The sequence below is a fragment of the Tachyglossus aculeatus genome, chromosome 10 (genome assembly GCF_015852505.1).
Source record: "Tachyglossus aculeatus isolate mTacAcu1 chromosome 10, mTacAcu1.pri, whole genome shotgun sequence".
Classification (NCBI taxonomy): domain Eukaryota; kingdom Metazoa; phylum Chordata; class Mammalia; order Monotremata; family Tachyglossidae; genus Tachyglossus; species Tachyglossus aculeatus.
Window position 1 is genome coordinate 28,388,683 of NC_052075.1, and position 27,479 is coordinate 28,416,161.

Here is a 27,479-nt window from a genome sequence, read left to right on the forward strand (position 1 = left end):
CTCTGCACACAGTAAGCGCTCAATAAATACGATTGATTGATTGATTGATCCTTCTCTCAGCCTCACAGCACTTGGTAGCCTTAATTTATGTTAATGTCTGTGTCTCCCTCTAGACTGTAAGCTCCTTTTGGGCAGGGAGCATGTCTACCAACTCTGTTATTATACTCTCCCAAGGGCTTAGTACAGTATTCTATTCACAGTAAGTACTCAGTAAATACCATTGATTGATTGCCGTCAAGCTGTCATTTTGACAATGATGAATTGGGTTCAGTTATGAGTGCTAAGGAACAAAAGCAGGAAAATTATTTCAGATATAGGAAGATTTTGGAATAATATTATCTATTAGCTTTTCCACTTTTGAAATGTGAGAAGAAATAATTCCTGACCTGAGATTTAAACTAAATGTAAACAACATAAGGAAAATAGATTTATTTGAAAAATATCCTTAAGTAACAAGGCAAATGATGTAATCCTGAAAAGGAAAAAAGTCTACAGGTTGGAATTCCCACCACCTGGATAAGGGGATAGGGAAGTGGTAAAAATGCATTTATGTCCAAATAGGTCAACTCGAAAGCCAAACATTTAAGCTGATGGAGGTGTATTCATCATCTTCAGTTTTTTGTTTTGGGGTTGAGGAAGGTTTTTTGGCTCCTCTCACATTGCACTCGTGTTTGGAGAGCCTCTTATTTTGTAAGCAGGGTCCACCAAATAAAGAAACGATAAGGTTAATTTTTCTGGGCCTCAGTCTCCTGTGTGTGACAGTCCAGTAACTCCCGAAGCCTTGAGCAAAGTAGTAGTAGAAGTGGTAATTGTATTTATTGCTTACTCTGCAAAGCATTGGGAGAGAATATGTAAGTGGCTGTTAGACATGGTCCCTGTCCCTCGGGAACCTCACAATCTTAGCGTAAATGTTGGGAGAAGGTATGGAAGGCAGACACACCAGGAATGATGAAACATTAAAATACTACACAGACATAAACAAAACAAAAACAAAAATCAGTAGGGTGCTTGTGACTAGAAGAGCAGAATTTCAGACCTCTCAGGGTTCAAGAGTTCAGTGCACCTCTTCAACCACCAGTCTTCCTGGCATTTCGTGATGGTTTTTGTGTGTGCAGGAGCAATTTTTATCCCCAGCTCTGACAGGCACAGGGCATGTCAGGAGCAAAGACCCTCAGTGGTGGGTGGGAAGGTGCTAGTTACTGTGGATGCTTTTCTCAGTAGTGATGGAGATGTCTAGGAACAGGTAGAAACAATCAATCAATCGTATTTTTTGAGCGCTTACTGTGTGCAGAGCACTGTACTAAGCGCTTGGGAAGTACAAGTTGGCAACATATAGAGACAGTCCCTACCCAACAGTGGGCTCACAGTCTAGAAGGGGGAGACAGAGAACAAAACCAAACATACTAGCAAAATAGAATAGATATGTACAAGTAAAATAAATAGAGTAATAAATATGTACAAACATATATACAGGTACAAAGCAGCGTGGCTCAGTGGAAAGAGCCCGGGCTTTGGAGTCAGAGGTCAGGGGTTCAAATCCCGGCTCCGCCACTTGTCAGCTGTGTGACTTTGGGCAAGTCACTTCACTTCTCTGGGCCTCAGTTCCCTCAACTGTAAAATGGGGATTAAGCCTGTGAGCCCCACGTGGGACAACCTGATTACCTTGTATCTACCCCAGCGCTTAGAACAGTGCTTGGCACATAATAAGCACTTAACAAATACCAACACTATTATTTATTGAGCGCTTCCTGGGTGCAGAGCACTGTACTAAGCGCTTGGGAAGGACAAGTCAGCAACAGATGAAGACGGTGAGTCCCTCCCTTCCGGGCCAGGCCCCCAAAATCAATCAATCAGTCGCATTTATTGAGCGCTTACTGTGTGCAGAGCACTGTACTAAGCCCTTGGGAAGTACAAGTTGGCAACATATAGAGACAGTCCCTACCCAACAGTGGGCTCATAGTCTAGAAGGGGGAGACAGAGAACAAAACCAAACATATTAACAAAATAAAGTAAATAGAATAGATATGTACAAGTAAAATAGAGTAATAAATATGTACAAACATATATACAGGTACTGTGCAATTGTATTTATGGAGCACTTCCTGGGTGCAGAGCACTGTACTAAGCGCTTGGGAAGGACAAGTTGGCAACAGATGGAGACGGTGAGTCCCTCCCTTCCTGGCCAGGCCCCCAAGGAACAGCTTTTGCCTTGAGACTTGGTGTAGAGCCTTGAGAACCGCCAAGTCCCTTTTGCTTTTCCTGGCTTCTCTGCTCCCACATTACTCTTCTTGAGAGGTATGTTGTCAATTTGTAGTCTTCTCCCCTCACCCTATAGGTTTCCATATGTTTCAAGTTCCTTGCCACCCTTCCTCAACTCCCACCTGGATCCACTGTAGGGATCTGGAAGGGGGACATATCAGCTGAATAGATTATAATGGAGCTCGAGGCTTTCTCGATTGGGAGGGAGAGCTGCGTGAGGCATGATCAAACTCATAGAACCACATGCAAATTCTTGAACCCTCTTCCAGTTTGGTTCAGGCTCATTTCCTGTCCAGAATTGAACACCGGGTGGCCAGATACAATCCGAACTTGATTTATAATTCTGATTCTTGCATCGTGATTATCAGCAAAAGTATTTATTGAGCCCCTTTCGTGGGGAAAAAAATACCGAGCCATGCAGGCCACTAACCCAGTAGGTTTTGGCTTAGAAGTTGCTTGCACTGTGTTCCTTTAAAATTTTTCTCCTGTCATTTCAGTGGAAGAAAGCGGAAGAGAAACTAGAGAGAGAACTGCTGGAAGCAGAAGCGTCGGAGAGTGCGGAGAAGAAACTGAAAGTGGTAAGCAGAGCTGCCTTCTGGGTTTATGCTGGTATTGAGTATTTGGTTGTACAAACTGTGAGTGGTAGGGTTAATTGAGAAGGACACATTTCATGAGAAAATCAATGAAGTTATGTGACAACATCTAAGAATTTTTCTTGTTATTTAGAAAATTCAGCTGGCTTTTTAGTCTGCTCATTTCTCTGTAGTTGTCAGTTTGGGATTCTGTTTCTCCATCCTGCAAGATTGAAGATAATTTTGGGTGATTAGCACATTCTTGCTAGACTCTTTTGCATCGTTGTTGTGTTTGTTTTTAAATAGTGTCTGTTAAGCGCTTATTATGTGCCAGGCACTGTACTAAGCGTTGGCGTAGAGGCAAGATAATAGGGTTGGACAGAGTTTCTGTTCCACACAGGGCTCACAGCCTTAATCCCCATTTTATAGATAAGATAACTGAGGCACAGAGAAGTCACGTGACTTGCCCAAGGTCACACAGCGGGCAAGTGGCAGAGCGTGTATTAGAACCCAAGTCCTCTGGCTCCCAGGCCCATGCTTTTTCCGCTAGGTCCTGCTCCTTCTAGCCTTCTTGATTTTCATTTACCTTTTTTCTGAAGCCGCATCCTTCTGGCTTCCACATTCCTTGCTTTAGAGGCTATTGGTGTGTGTGACTGGAGGCCTGTCTTTTGATCGTTGTTATCTTTGTTTTGCCTGCTTTCTCTTTTCCTTGCTTCGGGTCCATTTTCTTCCCAGTTTTTATGAGTGATTTCGGGCTAGCCTCTTTTCTACTTTTGCCACGTCACTGAGTTAGTTGCAGCCAAAGGGCTTTATTGTTATCATCATCTTCAGTGGTATCTGTTGAGCACCTACTATGTGTGAAGCACTATACCAAAGTGCTTGAGAGTAGGATAAAAGCAAAAGTTTACACTCTAATGAGAAAGACAGGGAGACACTGACTGTATATCCACAATGAGCAAGGGGTAACAGGGGAATGGAAAATGAAATAATTTGATAATGGGGTAGGAAAAGCGATAAATACTCAAGTGCTAAGAGTGTCTAAGAGTAACGAGCTCAGAGACAGTTGAAATTTAGCTGAGTAAGGCATCCTTGAAGAAGTGGGGTTTTAGGAGGGCCGTGGAGTTAGGAAGTGCTGTTATTTGGCATATCGGATGGGAAAAGGGACATGAATAATGGGTCAGAGAAGTGAGAGTCAAGAGCAGAGGTAAAGGTAGGAGGCTAGCTTGGAAGGAGTGAGAAATGGAAATAGGGTTGGTAGTAATGATATGACGGAGGGACGGGGCAAGGGAGAAGAGAATCAGCGTGGTTCATTGGAAAGAGCATTGGCTTGGGAGCCAGAAGTCATGGGTTCTAATCCTGGCTCCGCCACTTGTCAGCTGTGTGACTTGGGGCAAGTCACTTAACTTCTCTGGGCCTCAGTTACCTCATCTGTAAAATGGGGATTTAGACTATGAGCTCCGCATGGGACAACCTGATCACCTTGATTCCCCCCATCCCCCAGCGCTTAGATCAGTGCTTTGCACATAGTAAGCGCTTAACAAATGCCATCATTACAAGGGAGTCCAGTTGAGTACTTTTGTATTAAAAGAGAGGGAGGATTGGTTGGGCAGTTCCACCTGGCACATTATTAATAATTTCCTCTTTCTGTCTCCTCCACTGTATACTGAACTTGCATGTCCCTTCTTTGCACCTTAGCCCCTCTCCCTTTGTATTTCATGGGTTTTGGAGGTGTTGTGTCTGAATCTCCACCCTGGACTCTGTCAGCCTAGGGGAGGGCATCTGGGCAAAGCCATCCCAATCGTACATGCAGCAGCCGTCTGATTTCTCTCTCTTTTTGTATTCTCTGGTTTGTAGTCTAAAGCCCGTCTTTTCAAAGGCCCCTTTCTCCTGAAGGGCTCAGATTTGTGTTCACCGTGGTAAATTCTCATATGACTCCTTAAGGATTAAGGAACAGATAGCTCTGACTACTTTTGCCCAAGTAATAATAATAATAGCAGTGGTATTTGCTAAGCATTTACTATGTGCCAGGCACTGTATTAAGCATTGGAGAAGATACAAGCAAATCAGGGTGGACACAGTCCCTGTCCCACGTGGGGCGCTCAGTCTCAATCCCCCCATTTTACAGATGAGGTAGCTAAGGCGTAGGGACGTGAAGTGACTTGCCCAAGGCCACCTAGCAGACAAGTGGCAGAGCTGGAATTAGAACCCATGACCTTCTGACCCTAAGGTCCGTGCTCTATACAATGCCTTGCTGCTTCCCCAAGCATTCAAGTGGCTATCGGTTGTACTAGTTTTTTCTGCCTGCGCTTGGCCTCCTCATTTAACTAAGGCTTGAAGAGCTGGACTTTGAAGTGGCTGAACTTGGATCCTGGCTCGTCGTATACTTGGCCTTCTTGAAGTCTCCTCCCAGGTGTAACATCATGTTCACCTTAATTTAGAAAGAGCCCCACCAGTGTCTGAAATATAGCAAATGTGTTCATTCTTCCTAGACGGGAAAGAGGAATGTTGCAAGCTTCTTATTTTGTTGAATTCCAGCTTAGGATACCACGAAGAACTAACCTCAGTGTGCTTTGGCAAAGGCAGTGTTTAAAAAAATCTAGAAATGAAATGAGTAATTTAGGAAATGAGTATCATCTAGGTTTTACTGAGGTTGTTTTGTGTACCTCTTTCCACAGCACACAGAAACATTGAATATGGTGTTCCTAACTTTCTTCCGAATAATGAAGAAGGCCCAGAAATCAGCTCTCCTCCCAGCAGTGCTAGAAGGTCTTGCCAAGTAAGGGCTCTGGAGTTTCTTTCTGTCTTTTTTTCAAAAAAATAAATCCCAAAACATAGACATTTGGGAATGTGTTCAGTCGTTGACATCATCATTGTGACCCGGTACCAGTGACTGGGCGGGTGGCTAAAAAGTGTGCCCCACTCCTTGGGCAGAGCTTTATGCCCACTAAGCTACCAGCACCGGCTTGTTACAGAGGGATTGGGATTTCCAACTTTAGCTAGTCAACTGGTGTCCATGGGTCCAAACATCGCAATTCTCCACTATACCCCAGGCCCCTTAAATCACGTAAGTAGAAAGAGTTTTTATGCAGCACTGGCTATGTACAAAGCACTGTACTAGCACTAGGAAAAACATACACAGATGAAAAATAGACCTCAAGGTGTTCACAGTCTAAGAATAAATAGGATGGTTGGTCACAGACACCCAAGGAGCATAAAAACAGAAAATAACATACAACAGCAAAGACAAGAATGAGTAGAGTATACAGTCCTCAAGACTGTAAGCTCATTGTGGGTAGCTTATTGTGTGTGTCTGTTATACTGTAATATTGTACTCTGCAAAGTGCTTAGTACAGTTCTTTGCTCATGGTAAGTGCTCAATAAATAACGGATTGATTGACTGAGTTATAGTTTCATGCTTCTCACCTCCCAGGCAGGGTTGTTCGCAGCAGCCACTGTCCCAAAAAACACCAGCCTCAACGCTCTGAAATGACAATTGCTTTATCTCTTCCCTGCTGAGGTGGGGAGAGCAGGATAGGCCCCACATCGGGGGGGTAGCAGTTGCAGAATGTCTTGCAGTCCCTTATCAGAAGAGAGGAAAGGCTTCAAGTTGCTGCTTGTTCTCATCCTGCTGCTGTAGGGAGAGCAGGGTAGGGCCGACCCCTATTTATCCTTGACTCCTCACTCTGTTTCATTGCTCACAGTTCGCTAAATTCTACCAGTTTTCCTCGGTTCATTCATTCATTCAATCGTATTGAGTACTTACTGTGTGCACAGCACTGTCCTAAGCGCTTGGAAAGAACAATTCAGCAATAATCAATCAATCAATCGTATTTATTGAGCACTTACTGTGTGCAGAGCACTGTACTAAGCGCTTGGGAAGTACAAGTTGGCAACATATAGAGATGGTCCCTACCCAACAGTGGGCTCCAGTCTCCAACAGTGGGCTCCAGAGAACAAAACCAAACATATTAACAAAATAAAATAAATAGAATAGATATGTACAAGTAAAATAAATAAATAAATAGAGTAATCAATATGTACAAACATGTACATATATACAAGTGCTGCGGGGAAGGGAAGGAGGTAAGACAGGGAGGATGGAGAGGGGAAGGAGGGGGAGAGGAAGGAGGGGGCTCAGTCTGGGAAGGCCTCCTGGAGGAGGTGAGCTCTCAGTAGGGCCTTGAAGGGAGGAAGAGAGCTAGCTTGGCAGATGTGCGGAGGGAGGGCATTCCAGGCCCCGGGGGATGACGTGGGCCGGGGGTCGATGGCGGGACAGGTGAGAACGAGGTACGGTGAGATTAGCGGCAGAGGAGCGGAGGGTGTGGGGTTGGCTGTAGAAGGAGAGAAGGGAGGGGAGGTAGGAGGGGGCAAGGTGATGGAGAGTATTGAAGCTGAGGGTGAGGAGTTTCTGCCTGATTGAGGACAATCCCTGCCCACAATGGGCTTACAGTCCAGAAGGGGGGAGACAAATATCTAAATAAGAAAACAGACATTAATGGCAATAAATAGAATTATAGACATGTACATAGATACACGGTTGCTGTGGGGTGGGGAGGGGAGCAAAGGGAGTGAGTCGGGGCGATGGGGAGAGGAGGGGGAGCTGAGGAAAAGAGCGGGGCTTAATCTCGGTTTTACTGTCGGATTTTAATTTACATTATGTGCAGAGGAAAGACCAGTGCATTTAGTGGGGTGAGTAAAGATAAGTAGGGTGTCTCAGTGGAACGAGCATGGGCTTGGGAGTCAGAGGTCATGGGTTCAAATCCCGGCTCCGCCACTTATCGGCTGTGTGACTTTGGGCAAGTCACTTAACTTCTCTGTGCCTCAGTTACCTCATCTGTAAAATGGGAATTAAGATCGTGAGCCCCACGTGGGACAACCTGATCACCTTGTATCCCCCCAGTGCTTAGAACAGTGCTTTGCACATAGTAAGCGCTTAATACCATCAGCATTATTATTATTCTTATTATTAAAGAATAGATGATGGAAAATGTAGGACTATCAAAATCAGCTCCTTTTCCAATTAGTTGTAGAGGTGGTAAGATTTGGGAATCAGTATAACAGCTAAGAGAGAAAAATATTGCTATCTGAGGTGGAGAGGGCAATCCAGATTTAAGGTCACCGTAGAAGATGGCTTGAAAATGGATGTGGGAGGATCAGGCAGAGGAGATGTTGGAGCTTGGGAGGAGAGATGTGGGTGAAGTGGAGTAGGAGACAGGCATCCAGAAGGCCAGCCTTTCAAGTAAAGTGGGAATTTGTACTGCATTGAGATAGGGGAAGGGGGATAATGGGGTCAGAAGATAAAACAACTGTCAGCAACCTCCAAGATTGCCTAGAATGCTGGAATTAGAGGCAGAATACCAATGCTATAGTAGATTGAGGAGATCAGGGTTTGGACAAAGGCAGTGGCCTGAGCAAATATGGGTAGGCTTGTGATGAACACTTAAGAATTTGTCAGCAGGTTGAATGAGTGGAATGCATTCCAGGATACTTCTGGGATTGATAAATTGCTGATATTTCCTGTTGTTATGGGGAAGGGGGGCACAACCAGGGTCAGGGAGAGGAGGAACAGCTATCTTCTCCATCCTCAGTTTAAGTTCGTAGTGGAGTTGTGGTATCTTGTGGAAAGAGGACTTGGCAGGACTGACCTAGGGAGGAAAGACCACAAGTGACCTAATGCAGTAGGAGTTTAACTCATGAGAATTGGAGTCTTGATATGGGCAGAAAAGCAGCTGAGCAAGGAGGCGAGGAGCAGCGTGGCCTAGTGATAAGAGCACAGGCCTGAGAGTCAGGATCTGGGTGTAATCCAGCTCTGCCACTTGTCTGTTGTGTGACCTTGGGTAAGTCACTTCACTTCTCTGTGTCTCAGTTCCCTCATAGGCAGAATATGGATTTAGTACCTGTTCTCCCTCCTACTTTAGACTATGAACCCCCATGTGGGACCTGCTTATCTCGTGTTTACCTCAGTGCGTAGAACAGTGCTTCGCACATAGCAAGTGCTTAACAAATGCCATAATTATTAATATTAGGTGGATTGATATCGCATCATGGAAGGGGGGATTGAAGAAGTTTGGGGCATATCCCCAAGAATTCTGTCCTGGAAGTCGTTTTAAGAGTGAGAATGTCAAGCCATGTCAGAAGCTCTGAAAGAGTTAGAGAGAACATAGTGGGAAGTTATTTAATTGGTCAAGTTTTACTCAAGCCATTCTTTTATAATGTAAGTCACAAGTGACCTTGTGAGAAGCAGTGTGGCCTAGTGGATAGAAAATGGACCTGGGATTCAGAAGGACCTGGGTTCTAGTCCCAGAGCTGCCACTTGTCTGCCGTGTGACCTTAGGCAAGTCACTTAAGCTCTCTGTGCCTCAGTTACCTCATCTGTAAAGTGGGGATTAAGTCTGCGATTCCCAAATGGAACATGGACTGTATCCAGCCTGATTACCTTGTGTGTTCCCCAGCTCCTCAAACAGGCATGGCACTTACCAAATACTATACAAAAAGAAGAAAAAAGTGATCACAATGTAGTTTCACTGAAATAGATACTTACTAAAAGCAGTTTCTAGTATGAACCTTCCTTTAGGACAGAAAACATATTTTGTGTAATATCAAACACCTAATTAGGTGGCCTAGCGGGTAGAGCTGGGCCTGGGAGTTGGAAGGACCTGGGTTCTAATCCCAGTTCTGCAACTTGTCTGTTGTGCGACCTTGGGCAAGTCACTTAACTTCTCTGTGCCTCAGTTATCTGTAAAATGGGGATTGACTGTGAGCCCCATGTGGGACGTGGACTGCGTTTAACCTTGTAGCTTGTAGCTATCCCAGCGCTTAGACCAGTTCCTGGCACATAGTAAGCGATTAACAAATACCCCCCCCAAAAAAATAAAGTGATCACAATGTAGTTCCAATGAAGTGAGTATTTACTAAAAGTGCTTGCTAATATGAACATTACTTTAGGACAGAAAACATATTTTGTATAATATCAAACACCTAGTTAGGTGGCCTAGTGGATGGAGCACGGGCCTGGGAATCAAAAGACCTGAGTTCTAATCCCAAATCTGCCATTTATCTGATATGTGACCTTGGTCAATTCACTTAAACTTCTATGCCTCAGTTACCGTATCTGTAAAATGGGAATTGACTGAGCCCCATGGCCACTGTGTCCAACCTGATTAGCTTGTATCTACCCCAGCACTTAGTACAGGGCCTGGCACATAGTAAACGCTTAACAAATCAATCAATCAATCAGTCGTATTTACAAATACCATTAAAAAGGAACACAGTAGGGTTTTTGTACCAGTTTTTTTCATGGAGCGTTCATGTTTAAGTTTTAGCTGTTTACTTGATTTCACTGATCACTCTCCTAATTTGGGGGACCAAAAATGTTTGTCTCATTCCAGGTTTGCTCATCTCATAAATGTGGAATTTTTTGATGATTTGCTTATGGTTCTACACACTCTGATTGAATCTGGTGTAAGTAAATCTATTAATAGACTGCTTATTGGATTCATTTTTGAAATGATGCTCTATTATAATAACTGTAATATTTATTGAGTGCTTATTACAATACAAGCACAGTGCTAAATACTGGGGTAGGTGCAGTCCCTGCACTCCCCATCTCTTGCCCCAATGACCAGGTCACATTCTTTATTGAGAAAATTGAAATCATCAGGTGTAATCTCCATTAAGTCTCCCTTGCTCCACTCCAGTCCCTGTTCTTCCTGCTACCTCTTCAACTCTCCCATCTTTTTCCAGCAGTATCTCAAGAGATCTCTCCCCTCCTCTCAAAATCTGTCCCCTCCACCTGCACCTCTGACCCTATCCCCTCATACCTTATGAAAACACTTGCCACCTCCCTTTTTCCCTCCTTGACCATCAACTTCATTCATTCACTTTACAACTTCCATATTGCTTTCAAATACCATTAAAAACCCCTCCAAAACAACAACCCTGCTATGGCCCCACAGCTTCCTCCAATTGTTGTCCCTTCTCCCTCCTGTTATTCCATTCCAAACTCCTTGAGAGGGTTGTCTACACATGCTGTCACCTTCGTCTCCTCCAATTTTCTCCTTGACCCCCTCCAATCTAGTCCCTTCTCCCTCTCTGAGGTCACCAGTGACCTTCCTCTTGCCCTTACTGCATTCTGATCGTCTTTGACGCTGTGGACCTGCCCTTTATCCTGGAAACATTATCCCACCTTGGTTTCACTGATGCTGTCTTCTTCTGTTTCCCTCCTGTCTCTCTTACCTCTGACCACTTCTTTGTCTTTCACAGGCTCCTCTTCTGTCTCCCATCCTGTAATAACTGTGGAAGGCCCTCAAGGATCAGTTCCGAGTCCCCTACTGTTATTCATCTATACGTACTCCTTTGAAAAACTCATTCGCCCCTACAGCTTCATGTGCCCTCTCTATGCAGATGAGTCCCAAATTTACTTCTCAAGCTGTGAACTCCTTCTGCAGTCTCTCATTGCCTCCTGCCTTCAGGATATCTCTACTTGGATGTCTACCAACCACCTCAAACTAAACATATCCAAAACAGAACTCCTTATCTTCCCATCCAAACTCTGGCCTTCCCTGTCTTTCCCATCACTTTCCCATCACCATTATCCTCCCTGTATCACAGGCCCAGAAACTTGGCATTTTCCTCAACTCATCTCTCTCATTCAACCCACATATTCAGTCTTTCACTCAATCCTGTTGGTTCTGCACTGTGAGCTCTTCCACTAGGCTGAAAGTCCCTTGTGGTCAGGGAATGCATTTACCAATTACGTTTATTCTTCCATGTGGTTAGTGCAGTGTGCTGCACAATAATAATAATGATAATAATAATAATGATGATGACATTTATTAAGCGCTTACTATGTGCAGTGTTCCTCCCCCTCCTCCTTGCCTCATCTCCAACGATCTGGCCTCCTACTTCATTAATAAAATTAAATCCATCAGATCTGAGCTCCCCAAAGTAACTCCCCCCCGCCTTCTCCAACCCCCTGGCTCTTAACCCTCTCTGCTACTATCCCATCCTTCCCAGCAGTATCCTCTGATGAGATCTCCTCCCTCCTCTCAAGTGCTACTCCGGCCACCTGTGCTTTTGACCCTATTACCTCTCATCTTATAAAATCTCTCGCTCCATCCCTCCTCCCCTCCTTAACTTGCATCTTCAACTGCTCACTCTCCACTGGTTCCTTCCCCTCTGACTTCAAACATGCCCACGTCTCCCCCATCCTAAAAAAACCCTCTCTTGACCCCACTTCCCCTTCTGGTTATCACCCTGTCTTCCTCCTACCATTCCTTTCCAAACTCCTTGAACGAGTCGTCTACACGCGCTGCCTCATTCCTCAACACCAACTCTCTCCTCGACCCCCTCCAATCTGGCTTCCGTCCCCTACATTCCACGGAAACTACCCTCTCAAAGGTCACCAATCAATCAATCATAGTTATTGAGCGCTTACTGTGTGCAGAGCACTGTACTAAGCGCTTGGGAAGTACAAGTTGGCAACATATAGAGACAGTCCCTACCCAGCAGTGGGCTCACGGTCTAAAAGGGGAGACAGAGAACAAAACCAAACATACTAACAAAATAAAATAAATAGAATAGATATGTACAAGTAAAATAAATAAATAGAGTAAAAAATATGTACATACATATATACAGGTGCTGTGGGGAAGGGAAGGAGGTAAGATGGGGGGAAGGAGAAGGGGACGAGGGGAAGAGGAAGGAAGGGGCTCAGTCTGGGAAGGCCTCCTGGAGGAGGTGAGCTCTGAGTAGGGCCTTGAAGGGAGGAAGAGAGCTAGCTTGGCGGTTGGGTAGAGGAAGGGCATTCCAGGCCCTAGGGGATGACGTGGGCCGGGGGTCGATGGCGGGACAGGCGAGAACGAGGTACGGTGAGGAGATTAGTGGCAGAGGAGCGGAGGGTGCGGGCTGAGCTGTAGAAGGAGAGAAGAGAGGTGAGGTAGGAGGGGGCGAGGTGATGGAGAGCCTTGAAGCCCAGGCTGAGGAGTTTCTGCCTGATGTGCAGATTGATTGGTAGCCACTGGAGATTTTTGAGGAGGGGAGTAACATGCCCAGAGCGTTTCTGGATAAAGACAGTCCTGGCAGCAGCATGAAGTACGGATTGAAGTGGGGAGAGACACGAGGATGGGAGATCAGGGAGGAGGCTGATGCAGTAGTCCAGACGGAATAGGATGAGAGCTTGAACGAGCAAGGTAGCGGTATGGATGGAGAGGAAAGGGCAGATCTTGGCAATGTTGCGGAGCTGAGACCGACAGGTTTCGGTGACAGCTTGGATGTGGGGTGAACGAGAGAGCAGAGTCGAGGATGACACCAAGGTTGCGGGCTTGTGAGATGGGAAGGATGGTAGTGCCGTCAACAGAGATGGGAAAGTCAGGGAGAGGGCAGGGTTTGGGAGGGAAGACAAGGAGTTGAGTCTTGGACATGTCACACCAGTGACCTCCCGCTTGCCAAATGCAACAGCTCCTACTCTATCCTAATCCTCCTCAACCCCTCAGCTGCCTTCGACACTGTGGACCACCCCCTTCTCCTCAACATGCTATCCAACCTCAGCTTCACAGACTCTGTCCTCTCCTGGTTCTCCATTTATCTCTCCGGCCGTTCTTTCTCAGTCTCTTTTGCGGGCTCCTTCCCCTCCCATCCCCTTACTGTAGGGGTTCCTCGATGGTCAGTTCTTGGCCCCCTTTTGTTCTCTATGTACACTCACTCCCTTGGTGAACCCATTCGCTCCCACGGCTTCAACTACCATCTCTACGCTGATGACACCCAAATCTCCATCTCTGCCCCTGCTCGCTCTCCCTCCCTCCAGTCTTGTATTGTCGCCTGCCTTCAGGACATCTCCATCTGGATGTCTGCCCACCATCTAAAACTCAGTATGTCCAAGACTGAACTCCTTATAATCCCTCCCAAACCCTGCCCTCTCCCTGAAGTTCCCATCACTGTTGTGGCCCTACCATCCTTCCCATCTCACAAGCCCACAACCTTGGTGTCATCCTCTACTCCGCTCTCTCGTTCACCCTTCACATCCAATCTGTCACCAAAACCTGCCGGTCTCACCTCCGCAACATCGCCAAGATCGCCCTTTCCTCTCCTTCCAAACCGCTACCCTGCTCATTCAATCTCTCATCCTATCCCGACTGGATTACTGCATCAGCCTCCTCTCTGATCTCCCATCCTCCTGTCTCTTCCCACTTCAATCTGTACTTCACGCCGCTGCCTGGATCATCTTTGTGCAGAAATGCTCTGGACACGTTACTCCCCTCCTCAAAAATCTCCAGTGGCTGTCAGTCAACCTACACATCACGCAAAAACTCCTCACTATCAGCTTCAAGGCTGTCCATCCTCTCGCCCCCTCCTACCTCACCTCCCTTCTCTCCTACAGCCTAGCCCGCACCCTCCACTCCTCTGTCGCTGACCTCCTCACTGTGCCTCGTTCTCGCCTGTCCCGCCATCGACCCCCGGCCCACGTCCTCCCCCTGGCCTGGAATGCTGCTCCCTCCGCACATCCGCGAAGCTAGCTCTCTTCCTCCTTTCAAAGCCCTATTGATAGCTCACCTCCTTCAGGAGGCCTTCCAAAACTGAGCCGTCTTCTTCCTCCCCCATCCTCCCCCTCCCCATCCCCCCGCCTTACCTTCTTCCCCTCCTCACAACACCTCTCTCTCTCTCTCTCTCTCTCTCTCTGTCTCTCTCTCTCTCTATATATATATGTATATGTTTGTACATATTTAGTACTCTATTTTACTTGTACATATTTACTATTCTATTTATTTTATTTTGTTAATATGTTATGTTTTGTTCTCTGTCTCCCCCTTCTAGACTGTGAGCCCACTGTTGGGTAGGGACCGTCTCTATATGTTGCCAACTTGTACTTCCTAAGTGCTTAGTACAGTGCTCTGCACACAGTAAGCGCTCAATAAATACGATTGAATGAATGAATGAATGAAGGTGATCAGGTTGTCCCCGCTGGGGCTCACAGTCGTAATCTCCATTTTACAGATGAGGTAACTGAGGCCCAGAGAAGTTAAGTGATTTGCCCAAAGTCACACAGCTGACAATGGGTGGAGCTGGGATTTGAACCCGTGACCTCTGACTCCATAGCCCATGCTCTTCCAGTGAACCACGCTGCTTCTCAGCAGTACACACAATACGATTGATTGATCCTACCTTCACAACATTGCTAAAATCCTGCCTTTCCTCTCCAACCAAGCCATTACTATGCTTATCCAAGCACATATATCCTGTTATTAATACTGCACCTGCCTCTTTGCTGACTTCCCTGCAACCTGTCTCTCCCTGGTCCAGTAACTCTCCTGCCCAGGTAATTTTTCTCAAAAAATCCTTCAGTCCTCATCTTCCCACTTCTCAAAAACCTCCAGTGGTTTCATCCGTGTATCTGTGTATCAAGCAGAAACTTCACTTTGCCCCTTCCTATTTTACCTCGCTGATTTCCTCCTTTAGTCCAGTCCACCCACTTTGCTCCTTTAGTACCATTTTTTTCACTGTCAACCCACATATTCAATCCATCAGGAAACCCTGCTGGTACCACTTTCCCAACATCACTAAAATCCGCCCTTTCCTCTCCATCCAAACTACAATCATTTATCTTCTCCTGCCTTACTGATCTCCCTCTCCCTACTCCTGTCTGTAGTTCACTCTGCTGTCTAGATCATTTTCCTACAAAAACGTTCAAGCCCCATTTCACCAGTTCTGAAGAACCTCCAGTGGTTGCCTACCTCCGCATCAAACAGAAACTCCTCACCATCCGTTTTAAAGCACCCAATCACCTTTCACCCTCCCACCTCACCTTGCTACTCTCCTACTGTAATTCAGCGCACACACTTCACTCCTGTAATGCTAACTTTTTCACTGTACCTCAGTCTCATCTATCTTGTTGCTGAGCCCTCACTCACATCCTCCCTGTGGCCTGGAATGCCTCCCTCCTCAAATCCAACAGACAATTTTGCCTTATTGAAGAGAAATCTCCAAGATGAGACTTTCTGACTAAGCCCCCTTTCCTCCTCGTCCACTGCCCTCTGCGTCACCCTGATTTGATCCTTTTATTCATCCCCCCTCCCAGCCCCACAACCTTATGTACATATCTGTAATGTATTTATGTACATTAATGTTCAAGCAGTTGAGAAGCAGTGTGGCTTAGTGGAAAGAGCACAGCTTGGGAGTCAGAGGGCATGGGTTCTAATCCTTGTTCCGCGACTTGTCCGCTGTGTGACCTTGGGCAAGCCAGTTAACTTCTCTGTGCCTCAGTTACCTCATCTGTAAAATGGGAATTAAGACTGTGAGCTCCATGTGGAACAACCTGTTTACCTTGTATTTACCCCCGTGCTTAGAACAGTGCTCAGCACATAGTAAGCGCTTAACAAATACCATAATTATTATTATTAATGTCTGTCTCCCCCTCTAGACCATAAGCTGGTTGTGGGCAGGGACTGTATCTGTTACATTGTTGTATTGTACTCTCCAAGCACTTAAGTCATTGTTCTGCAGACAGTAAGTGCTCAATAAATGATTGAATGAATGAATGAGCGAATGATTGAATCTCAATCAATCAATCAATCAATCGTATTTATTGAGCGCTTACTATGTGCAGAGCACTGTACTAAGCGCTTGGGAAGTACAAATTGGCATCACATAGAGACAGTCCCTACCCAACAGTGGGCTCACAGTCTAAAAGGGGGAGACAGAGAACAGAACCAAACATACCAACAAAATAAAATAAGTAGGATAGAAATGTACAAGTAAAATAAATAAATAAATAAATAGAGTAATAAATATGTACAACCATATATACATATATACAGGTGCTGTGGGGAAGGGAAGGAGGTAAGACGGGGGGATGGAGAGGGGGACGAGGGGAGAGGAAAGAAGGGGCTCAGTCTGGGAAGGCCTCCTGGAGGAGGTGAGCTCTCAGCAGGGCCTTGAAGGGAGGAAGAGAGCTAGCTTGGCGGATGGGCAGAGGGAGGGCATTCCAGGCCCGGAATCTCAATTTTCCCAATGCCTACTCCTCACCTGTGTCTTCCTTCTGATCTGGGACTCCCTTTCTGTGTGACAGACCACCACTCCCCCCACCTTTAAAAGTCTTACTAAAATCACATCTCTTCCAAGAGCCCTTCCCCAACTCAGCCTTCTTCCTTACCCTCTCTCCCTTCTGTGTCACCTATCCACTTGGCCTTATTCTGTCAGCACTTGATACTCACCCCACATTCTGCCCCACAGCACTTAGGTACTTATTCATAACTTATTCATTTGTGTTGTCTGTCTCCCCCTCTAGACTGTAAGCTCCTTGTGTGTAGGGAACGTGTCTACCACCTCTGTTGTATTGTACTCTCCCAAGCACTTAGTACAGTGCTCTGAACAGAGTAGAAGTTCAATAAATACAGTTGATTGATTGATTCATTAGGGGGAAGGACTTCAGCTGAGTATTCAGTGTTTATTTAACTGATGTGGAAACTGAGGCACAGAGAATGCTATTTAAGTGTTTGTCTTTTGTAGGATATAAGCTACAGAGAAAGCCTTCATTGTGTTCAAACTGCTTTTCATATTCTCTCTGGCCAAGGTAAGGAACAGCAAATTTTTGTTAAATAATCCTCAGTGGATACTATTGCATACTTAATCTTTGCCCTTTTGTTTACACAGGTGATGTGCTAAATATTGATCCTCTGAAGTTCTATACTCACCTGTACAAAACATTGTTTAAGCTACATGCAGGTATGCTTTCTTGTTGATAATGTGTTGTCTAATAGCTTTCAAGGTTGTTGCGTACCTGAAATGAGATCATTAAAAGCGCATTAACTTATTTGGAAGAAAACCAATATGTAAATCTGTAAAGCATTTACATTGTTCTAAGCGCTGGAGTAGATGCAACTTAATCAGGTCATATACAGACCCTGCCCCACTCGGCGCTCACAGCTAAAGTAGGAGGGAGAGCAGGTATTGAATCCCCATTTTACGGATGAGGAAACTGTCCTGTGCAAGGTAATCTGTTTGGACAGAGTCCGGGACCCACATGAGGCTCAGTTGTATTCCCCATTTTACAGATGAGGGAACTGAAGTACACAGAAGCTAAGCGACTTGCCCAAGGTCACCTAATGGACAAGTGGAAGAGCAAGGCTTAGAACCCAGGTTCTCTGACATTCAGGCTCTTGTATTTTCCACTAGACCATGCTGCCCACCATTGACTTCCCTACTGAGAAACACTAGTAGCCTAGTGGAAAAAGCTCAGGCCTGGGAGTTGGGGGACCTGGATTCTAATCCCATCTTGGCCACTAGTGTAACCTTGGGGAAGTCATTTAACTCTCTCTGCCTCAGTTACCTCATCTGTAAAATGGGGATGAAGATTGAGCCCCATGTGGGACATGGACTGAGTCCAATTGTCCACAGTATGTTAGGGTTGTAACTTGGGGATACAAACGTCTAAGTGTATTGAATTAAAATTGTTGTGGCCTCTGGGGTGTGTCACATCACTTAATCTGTTTGGAGCCGGCAGGAACTTAAATCAGAACCTTGATTAAAAATGATTGAGACTGGTCATTTGGGAATGAGTTTGACAGTATAGTTTTGTTGGCTAGTTGCCAAAACTAATACCCAATTCCTATGACCCAGTGGAAGAGCCCCAGGTGTTCTCCAGTGGTTCAGTCTAATCGAGAGCATGTTGACCTCACAGTGTCATTAAGGTCTCTAAACTGTAAGCTTTAGGTCAGGAAGGTGTCTACCAACTCCACTGTATTGTACTCTCCCAAGCACTTATTACAGTTCTCTGCACACAGGGAGCACATAATCGATACCATTGGTTGATTGCCCCATTGGTTGATTACCCCAGTGCTTAGTAGAGTGCCTGGCACATAGTAAGCACTTAACAAATACCATTAAAAAAAAGAACTCCTAGGGTCGCAGTTCAGCAAAAATGCAGCTTTTGAGATTCCAGAATTGACCCTTTCATTCCAATTCATAGGCTGGTTTGCTCTTCTTTCTCCTTCAAGAAATCTTTACTTTTTTGATTATTATTCCCTACTCAAGGTGCTTCTAATGATGATGTCGGAGTTGTGCTCCAGTGTTTGGATGCCATGCTAACCAAACGCCGAAAGCAGGTTTCACAGCAGCGAGCCCTGGCATTCCTAAAGCGCCTTTCCACTCTAGCTCTCCATGTCCTCCCCAATTCCAGCATTGGCATTTTGGCTACCAGTAGAGTAATGCTGCATGTAAGTACTCCGTTCTTAGAGGTTGTCAGAGATGGTCAATAATTTTTCTTAGCTTCCCTTAAATGGGCAGTGTGTTAAATAGTGCTCATGGGGGTTGATAATCTGTACTAAATTTGTAGTTTCCAGATGATACAAGGCTTCTTCTTTGCTTGCCACTGTTACAGGTTTTCCCAAAGACCGATCTCTTGTTTGACAATGAATCTCAAGGGAGTGGTGTTTATCTTCCAGAGCTGGATGAGCCCGAATACTGCAATGCTCAGAACACTGCTCTATGGGAATTATATGCATTGCAGGTAAGACTGGGTAATTCCCATACTGTGACCAGCTTTTCAGGCCAGAAATATTCAAAAACTTAATGTATTCCTATGCCCTTGTCTCTTGGGTTGCTCCTGGGAGTTCTCCAGTGAATCTCTTAACTGATATATGGCAGTTCTTAATTTGTTAAGCCCCTGCCAGCAGATCCCCTTTATATATAACATGAATTCCTCAATAGCCGACTAGCCACAAGTAATTTAAAGGTGGAGTCAGGGTCAATCAGTGGTATTTATTGAATACTTACTCTGTGCAGGGAGAGTACAGTAAACAGAGTTGGTAGACACATTCCCTGCCCATAAGAGCTTGCAGTTTAGAGACAGACGTTACTATAAATGAATTACGGCTATATAAATAAGTTCTGTGGGGCTGAGGGTGGAGTGATTGTCAGGTGCTTAAAGGGTACAGTCCACTAGACTGTAAGCTCATTGTAAGCAGAGAATGTGTTTGTTTATTGTTATATTGTACTCTCCCAAGTGCTTTGTATAGTGCTCTGCAGCCAGTAAGTGCTCAATAAATAGGATTGATTGACTGATTACAGGTTCAAATGAATAGTTGACACCAAAGGGAGAGGGGGTCAGAGATACTGAGGGCTTCATCTGGGGAGGCCTCTTGGGGGAGATGTGATTTTAATAAACTGTGAAGGTGGGGACTGTGGTGGTCTCTCATGAAGGGATAGGGAGTTCCTGGTCAGAGGGAGGGCATAGGAAAGGGGTTGGTGGTGAGATAGACGAGACCAAGGCACACTGAGTAAGCATTTATTGGTAATCTGAGAAGTCACTGAGAAGCAACATGGCCTAATAGAGCACGGGCCTTGAAGTCAGAAGGACTTGGATTCTAATCCCTGCTCCGCCAATTGTCTGCTGTGTGACCTTGGGCAATGTACCAAACCTCTGTACCTCAGTTTCCTCGTATGTAAAATTAAGACTGTGAGCTTGATGTGGGACAGGGACTGTGTCCAACCCAATTTGCTTACATCCACCCCAGTGCTTAGTACAGTTCCTGGCACATAGTAAGCACTTAGAAAATACAACAGCAATAATAATAATTCACAGTTACCGTGTAGAAAAAGTCTGAGAATGATATTCCTGAGTTCAGGTGTCATAGTGCACTGTGCAGATCCCATCTCCATTTTTTATTGTTATTTCTCTTTCAGAGACACTACCACCCAGTGGTGCAGAAATTTGCAGCCCACTTGATTGCTGGGGCTCCATCGGAAGGCTCTGAAGCGCTCAACCCAGACTTGAGTCGGAGGTGCTGTTCCAACTCCCTTTATTTCATCCTTTCCCTCTTAGTCTGGGTCAGACTCCAAGATGCTGTTGAGCATCAATAAATCAGTGGTATTGATTGAGTGCTTACTGTGTGCAGAGCACTGTACTAGCGCTTGAGAGTATACAATACAGCTGAGTTGGTAGACACTTTCTCTGTTTACACTCTTGAGAAGGTCCAAGCCCCAAGGTTAGCCCCGGCCAGTTGGCAGTGAGCCAGGCTGAAAGCTCTCCTTGAGTTTGGTCAGAACTGAATCTGCCGCTGGAGTAATGTCAGAGAGTCATTGGCCTTAGTTGGGGTCACTGTCAGTCTCTCCCTCTTTCTTCTGACACTGCTTGGATTCCCTGCCTGTATCCTGACCTTTCACACCTCCTGCTGGAAATAGGATTCCTATCTACCCTCTGCCCCTCCCTTTGGGCCTTTCACCTTGAACAGAGGAAGCCAGTCATAGAAACTGACATACAGACTGTTTCTTGGGTTGTGATTTGATCCCTGTGGGTTCAGAATGGTAAGATTTTTTTTTTCTGGGAAGATTTCACTTGTCACAGTTTACACCCTTTCCCAAATCATAGGCATGTTGGGAACTCAGGATACTTTGCTGTGGTCTTTCTTCTTTCAAGAATACTGAACCGGTGTTATTTCTGTGATTATAGGATGGCTACTGAACTTTTTGAGACTTACAGTATGAAGGACATGACATTTAATCCTTCAGTTCCCTCATTTCCCCCCAAAAAGAAGGTATGTCTCTCAACTGCTCTGTGGTATTTTTTAAGATGCAATGCTGAGGAACTTATCACCCTTGTTCTGATTTTTTGTTGTTTTTTTGGTTGTTTTAGATCAGGTAAATCAAATCTGTGGGCTACAGGTTGTCTGTGCAGGGAGGCCCCTCCCACACCTCTGCAGCATGCCCAGCCTTATGTGGGCTGGGGGTGCTACAGTCAGGACCTGCTTCCATGGGGATATCTAGTGCAGGGCTACTGAAAGCTTAACAGTTCTGCCAGAAACTTGAGGAGGAGTCTCTGGGTAGTCCCTCCAGCCTAAGAAGAGGCCAGGGAGGAGTGGCTACCACCACAACTACTTAACCTTCCCCTTTCCTGCCCTGTTGCCTGAGCTTCCTGCTCCGTTGGCTGAACATTGATTCAGGGATATATCTGGGTGGGCACACCCTCCTTTCCTTTTCCTTTGTCCCTCTCTCCCTCCCCACCGTCCGTTTTTCTTCTCTCCCTTGCCTTTACACGTTTCCTGCCCTTGTAGAAGCCACAGTCATCAATTCTCTATCTGCACGGTGTCAATCTAGTTCTACTCACCAATTTAATTTCCTTTAATTCAGCTTCCTAAAACATGTTGTTTAGATTCCAGCGCTTAGAACAGTGTTTGGCACATAATAAGCACTTAACAAATACCATCATTATTATTATTGTTATTATTAATTGGTTATTAATTAAATTGTGGCCTGCGGTCACCTAAATGACTGATTCCCAGGAATCAGTTCAATGGACCTGAGTTAGAAAATAATCATGTGGCTTTTTGCATTACTTAATAGTCCCAGTTTCTGTTAGAGAAGGCATAACTTGCCGAAGGTACGTGTCATCTTTAATTCAGAGGACGGAACATCATGTACAGAAAATATACTGCCAGAAAATGTAGAGTGAAAATGCCTATCTAGCACCAGCACAATTTGTACATGTCTCTAAATTCTGTGTTAAAATCAAAATTGTTTTTGGGGGATAGTTTATAGATAAAATATTATTTGTATATAGTGTTGAATTATTCCTGTTGTTTTTGTGGTTAAGAACGTGAAATAAATCTTTTTATTCCTACACTCTGAGGGATGGGTAGAGAATCCTGAAGGAAAGAGTTTTAGGTGGGATCTACTGTGGGCATCCTTTCTGCTGCCTGATTTGAGAAGCTGATGGAGTAAGGAATTCATGTGCCAATATCCAAATTCCCTTCAAAACCAAATTCCTATACCTTTTGATACCGGAATCAGTCACAGAATTCTAAAATCATAGAGCTGAGGCTCTCTAGGGAGGTCACATTAGGAGGGGACCTGCTTAACAGCCCTTCAATCCCAACCCAAAGAAGGAGATGGACTTGGCACCTGCCTTCCCTCCCTCCCCCCCCGCCACTACTAACAAATCTGTTCTGTTCTCCCACAGAGACCTCCAAGCATTTGACCCCCTTCCAGTTTTCTAAAGTCATCATTCCCCATTTGGTCTCCATACCCAAACTACCTTCTCTTGACACAAAAATTGATGCCCTCAACACTGCCCTCTCCACTGAAATCAATGTCCTCGCTCCCCTGTACGTCTGCTGATCTAATGTCATGAACCCACAACCTGGATCACTTTGTTACGCTTCCTCCACTCCTGTACACAAACTGCAGAGTGCTGCTGGTGGAAATTGAAACACCAGGCCAAATTCATCCTCTCCTGTTATAACTCTGCCCTCTCCCGCACGGCAGTATTATTTCTCCATCCTTATTAATTCCCATGCCCATTGGCTTTAGCAGCTATTTCAGACATTTAACTCCCTCCTCAAACCCCCGGGCACTACCCCACACCCACCCCGCCCTGCCCCAAGCTCTTCAACACTGTGGACCACCCCCTTTTCCTGAAAGCATTATCAAACCGCAGCTTCACTGACATTCCTTTCCCAGTTCTCCTCTATGTCTCTGACTGCTCCATTTCAGTCTCCTTCGCAGCTTTTCTTCTACCTACACCCACTCCATAGGAGAACTCATTGGCTTCCGTGGCTTTAACTACCATCTCTACGTGGATGATTCCAAAAATCTACTTCTCCAACCCTCACCTTCCTTTTCAGTCTTGCATTTACTCCTGCCTTCAGCTCGTGTCAATTTGGGTATCCCACCAACACCTCCAGCTTAGCTTGTCCAAAGCATAACTCCTTCCAAAGCCTGTTCTCCCCTGACTTTCCTGTTCATTCGTTCATTCAATCGTATTTATTGAGTGCTTACTGTGTGCAGAGCACTGTACTAAGCTCTTGGAAAGTACAGTTCAACAACGAAGAGAGACAGTCCCTGTCCACAATGGGCTCACAGTCTAAACAATACCACCACTCTCCCTTTCTCACCAGACTGTAACAGCGTTATCCTTGACTCACCTCTCATTCAACCCACGCTTTGTCTATCGTAAAATCCTTTTGTTTGTACCTTCACATCTCTAGAATCCACCCTTTCCTCTCCATCCAAACTACTACCACACCCTCTAAGCACTTATCATATCGAGCCTTGACAAATGCATTAGCCTCCTCATTGATCTCAGTGCTTCCTGTCTTCCCCATTCCAGCCCACATTTCACTCTGCTGCCCGGATCCATTTTTGTGAAGAAGGTTCATTCCATGTTTCACCTCTCCTCAAGAACCTCCAGGGGTTGCCCATCCTCTTCCGCATCAAACACACTCTTTACCAGTGGCTTTAAATCACTCAATCAGCTCTCCCTCTCCTATCTTACTTCACTGATTTACTACAACCCATCTGGCACACTCTCCTTATCTTAGCTCAGCTACTGCCAGTCCCTTGCCTCTGTCCTTCCTCTGGTCTGGAACTCCCTCCCCCTTCACATCTGATAGTCCACCACTCTCCCCACTTTCAAAGGCCTCAAAATCAAATTCACTTCCAAAAGACATTCCCAGACTAGCCATTTTTATTCCCTATAATAATGGCATTTGTTAAGCACTTACTATGTGCAGAGCACTGTTCTAAGCGCTGGGGAGGATACAAGGTGATCAGGTTGTCCCACATGGGACTCACATTCTTAATCCCCATTTTACAAACAAGGTAACTGAGACACAGAGAACAGAGAAGTTAAGTGACTTGCCCAAAGTCACACAGCTGACAAGTGGCTGAGCTGGGATTAGAACCCATGACCTCTGACTCCCAAGCCCAAGTTCTTTCCATTGAGCCACGCTGCTTCTCTGTCCACCCTCTGCTTCCCTTTCCATCCTCCCCTCTGCGTGTACTATGCACTTGACTGTGTACCTCTTAAGTACTCAGCCACACGATAATTATAATCTTTTTTAATGTTTGTCTCACCCACTAGACTGTAAGCTTCATATGGGCAGGGGTTGCATCTCCCAACTCTTGTTGTATTGCACTTGCCCAAGCATGTGTACAGCGCTCTGCATACAGTAGGTGCTCAATAAATACCACTGATTGATTGATCTTAAGCAGTCTTCTCTTCAAAGCAGGAAGCCCCATTAGTTGACACTTGCCTTTTCTCATGTGGTTGTCCACTGGGCTTCTGGGGGACCACAGATCCAAAGAGGCAAGAAAGCCAACCAGAAAAACCCACATCACACATACATACTTCCCTCAAGGGCCTGGCAAAAGTGTAGAATCCTTGTTGCAAGTCTCTCGTACAATTCACGTTCTCGACCCCCTTCCCTTCCTCAAGATCCCTAGGTCATTCCCACCTGGGCCACTGCCCAGGGTCTGTGTCTTAAGTCTCCGGTTCACTCCAGCATTTTCAGACCCAAGAGAGCTGACCATTCAGTAGCCAAAGCTCTACGTCACTTCCTAAACTCTGGTCCCTTACCCTCAATAAAACAGCCCCTTCCATTCAGACTCCCTGAAAAGCTCAAGGATGTTTTTTGTCCATTATGTCCCTCCAGCTTAGCTTTTTGATTTATTTGTTTGTACTACATTTTCCAAACTTCAACAAAAGGGAAAGAACTGGCTACATATTTTGGCTTCTGAAGCAGTAGTTCCCATCTGGTTCTGAGTTCCCCCTTCCTTTCCCCCTCTTCTGATGGCTTGCTTCCCAGGCGCTTGGCACCAATTTTTGGACCACTCTTTGTGATACTTTGGTGACTCTCAATTTTCTCTGTTCTGATGTCCCTCCTTGTCCTACCAAACTGCAGCGGCAAGGCGTTGTTCTTTCGGGGAAAGACATGCTAAAACATTATGGAGCATCAGAATGCTAAGAGGTGAGACACAACATGACAGCTGAGCGAATCTACCAGGAACCCCCGTCTTCCTGCCGTGACCTCCAGGGCCCACAGTGTCCCCCTCTTCTAGATCTCTCTGTTGCCTCCCTGCGACTCCAGCCTGCTCTCCTCCACGTCAACGAGGAACCTCCATCCCTACCTGCTGTGCACCACCCTCCCAGGATGGAGAAGAGCAGCCACAGCTTGCAGTCACTTCTGCCAATCCTCAGGAAGACCAGCAGGCTGCTGGAGCAGCCACTGTGGCCGCCATTGTGTCTGTGGAATCTGAGCTGCAAGGAGCCTGAAATCTGCTCCTCCTGCCACTGCACCCTTTGGATGTTTGTTTTAGTCTTTATGTTGTCTTAGTGTTTTCTTCTATTTCTTCTTATGTATCTGTAACCATTCTCCTCTCCCCAACTTTATATTTTTAGATCATGAGCCCCCTGAGGGCCTGGGACTGTGTCTAATTCCCACCGGAATATTCTTTCCCAGTTCTTAAGACAAAGCACTGCACACAGTAAGCACTTAATAAATACTTTGAACAAAGTGCTTAATAAATACTATTGCTACTACTACCTCTCTGCTGTGAAAGCTGTGCTCCCCAAGCCCCAGTTTTTGGCTCTTGAATCACGCCACCAGTGTGCGCTGAGTACCAAGCGTGGTGGCTTGTTAACCATGGGCTTAATTACCCAATCCCGACCTAGAGCCAACAGAATTAGCGTGGTCTGGTGGATAGTATATGGGCCTGGGAGTCCGAAGGACTTGGATTCTAATGTAGACTCCACTGCTTGTCTGCTATGTGTCTGTGGGCAAGTCACTTAAGTTTTGTGCCTCATCTGTAAAATGGGGATTAAGACTGAGCCCTCTGTGGGACAGGGACTGTGTCCAACCCAGTTATCTTCTATGTACCCCAGTGCTTAGAACAGCGCCTGGCACATGGTGCTTTAACAAATACCGTAGTTATTATTGTTATTATTAAATGATTCACCCAATGATGGTGCCAAACAGCAGCTAAACTTTTGCATTGTTCTAAAAGCCAGCAATAGTTTTTCCTCTTTGCTCTTCTTAGGCTGACGTGTGTAACTTAGACTCACCGGCAATCGTAATTGGTGGTGTAATTTAGGATGTTTTTCAGAACAAGAAATTGTCTAAGCCTTTATGAAAGCCAAAGTAGCTTACAGGTGTCATCTTTGTTGAAAATTTTGTCATTTAAAAGTTAATGGAGTAGGGTAAATTTTTCTTTTCCAGATGGGGTGAAGTTCAATCTTAAAGCATGCATAGGGAATTTGGGGACATAGAATGTCAACTGCGAATTTCCATCTAACTCCAGATCTTGTCCAAGTACCTTATTATAGAATATTGGAATTGGGCCTTCCACTAGACTTAGTTTTCCATATTGAACATCTCTGACTGGAGAGAAGGGCAAATGGGTTTCATAATTGCTCAGATATTCCAGGACCAAGGCAGGCACACTGTCAGAGGCCTCCTGGCCCCTCAACAAAGACGTGGAGGCAATGACTACAGGTCCCTTTAGCCCTCTTTAAGATGGCTGCAACAGGATCGGATGTTGTGCTGGACGGGAGTGGTATAGATGGAAATCAGGGCCTTGAAGCTAGATGTGGGGGCAGAGAGGTGCTCTCTGTCAAGACCTGAGAACGATGCTGCATATGATGTCAAACAGAACAGGACAGGGCAGAGAGTTTTTCCAAGCCACAGAGTGACAATGAAAATGGCAGAAAACTAGACATTAAATTGAAAATATTTTCCTCTAGCTTTCTAAAAGCCATCTTTGCGTTGATCCTGTTCTTGTGGAAATCATATCAATTTCTAGTCACTGATTTAAACTTAACAAGAATTGGAAGTTTCACATCTCTTTCTTTCCAAGAGTTTCACAGGAAGTAAAATTTCCTCT

At 45.4% G+C, this 27,479-nt stretch overlaps 1 protein-coding gene across 1 annotated transcript in view; it reads left to right on the top strand.

The window, feature by feature from the left end:
- Positions 1-26,109, top strand: part of NOC3L (NOC3 like DNA replication regulator) — a 46,921-nt gene extending 20,812 nt beyond the window's left edge. The window contains exons 12-21 of the mRNA XM_038752661.1: positions 2,757-2,837; positions 5,507-5,607; positions 10,220-10,292; positions 17,334-17,397; positions 17,478-17,549; positions 18,858-19,039; positions 19,204-19,332; positions 20,508-20,605; positions 21,274-21,358; positions 25,502-26,109. Of these exons, the coding sequence (XP_038608589.1) occupies positions 2,757-2,837; positions 5,507-5,607; positions 10,220-10,292; positions 17,334-17,397; positions 17,478-17,549; positions 18,858-19,039; positions 19,204-19,332; positions 20,508-20,605; positions 21,274-21,358; positions 25,502-25,564 (948 nt within the window). The 3' untranslated portion in view covers positions 25,565-26,109. The remainder of the gene's footprint in view (positions 1-2,756; positions 2,838-5,506; positions 5,608-10,219; positions 10,293-17,333; positions 17,398-17,477; positions 17,550-18,857; positions 19,040-19,203; positions 19,333-20,507; positions 20,606-21,273; positions 21,359-25,501) is intronic.
- Positions 26,110-27,479: the final 1,370 nt, after the last annotated feature.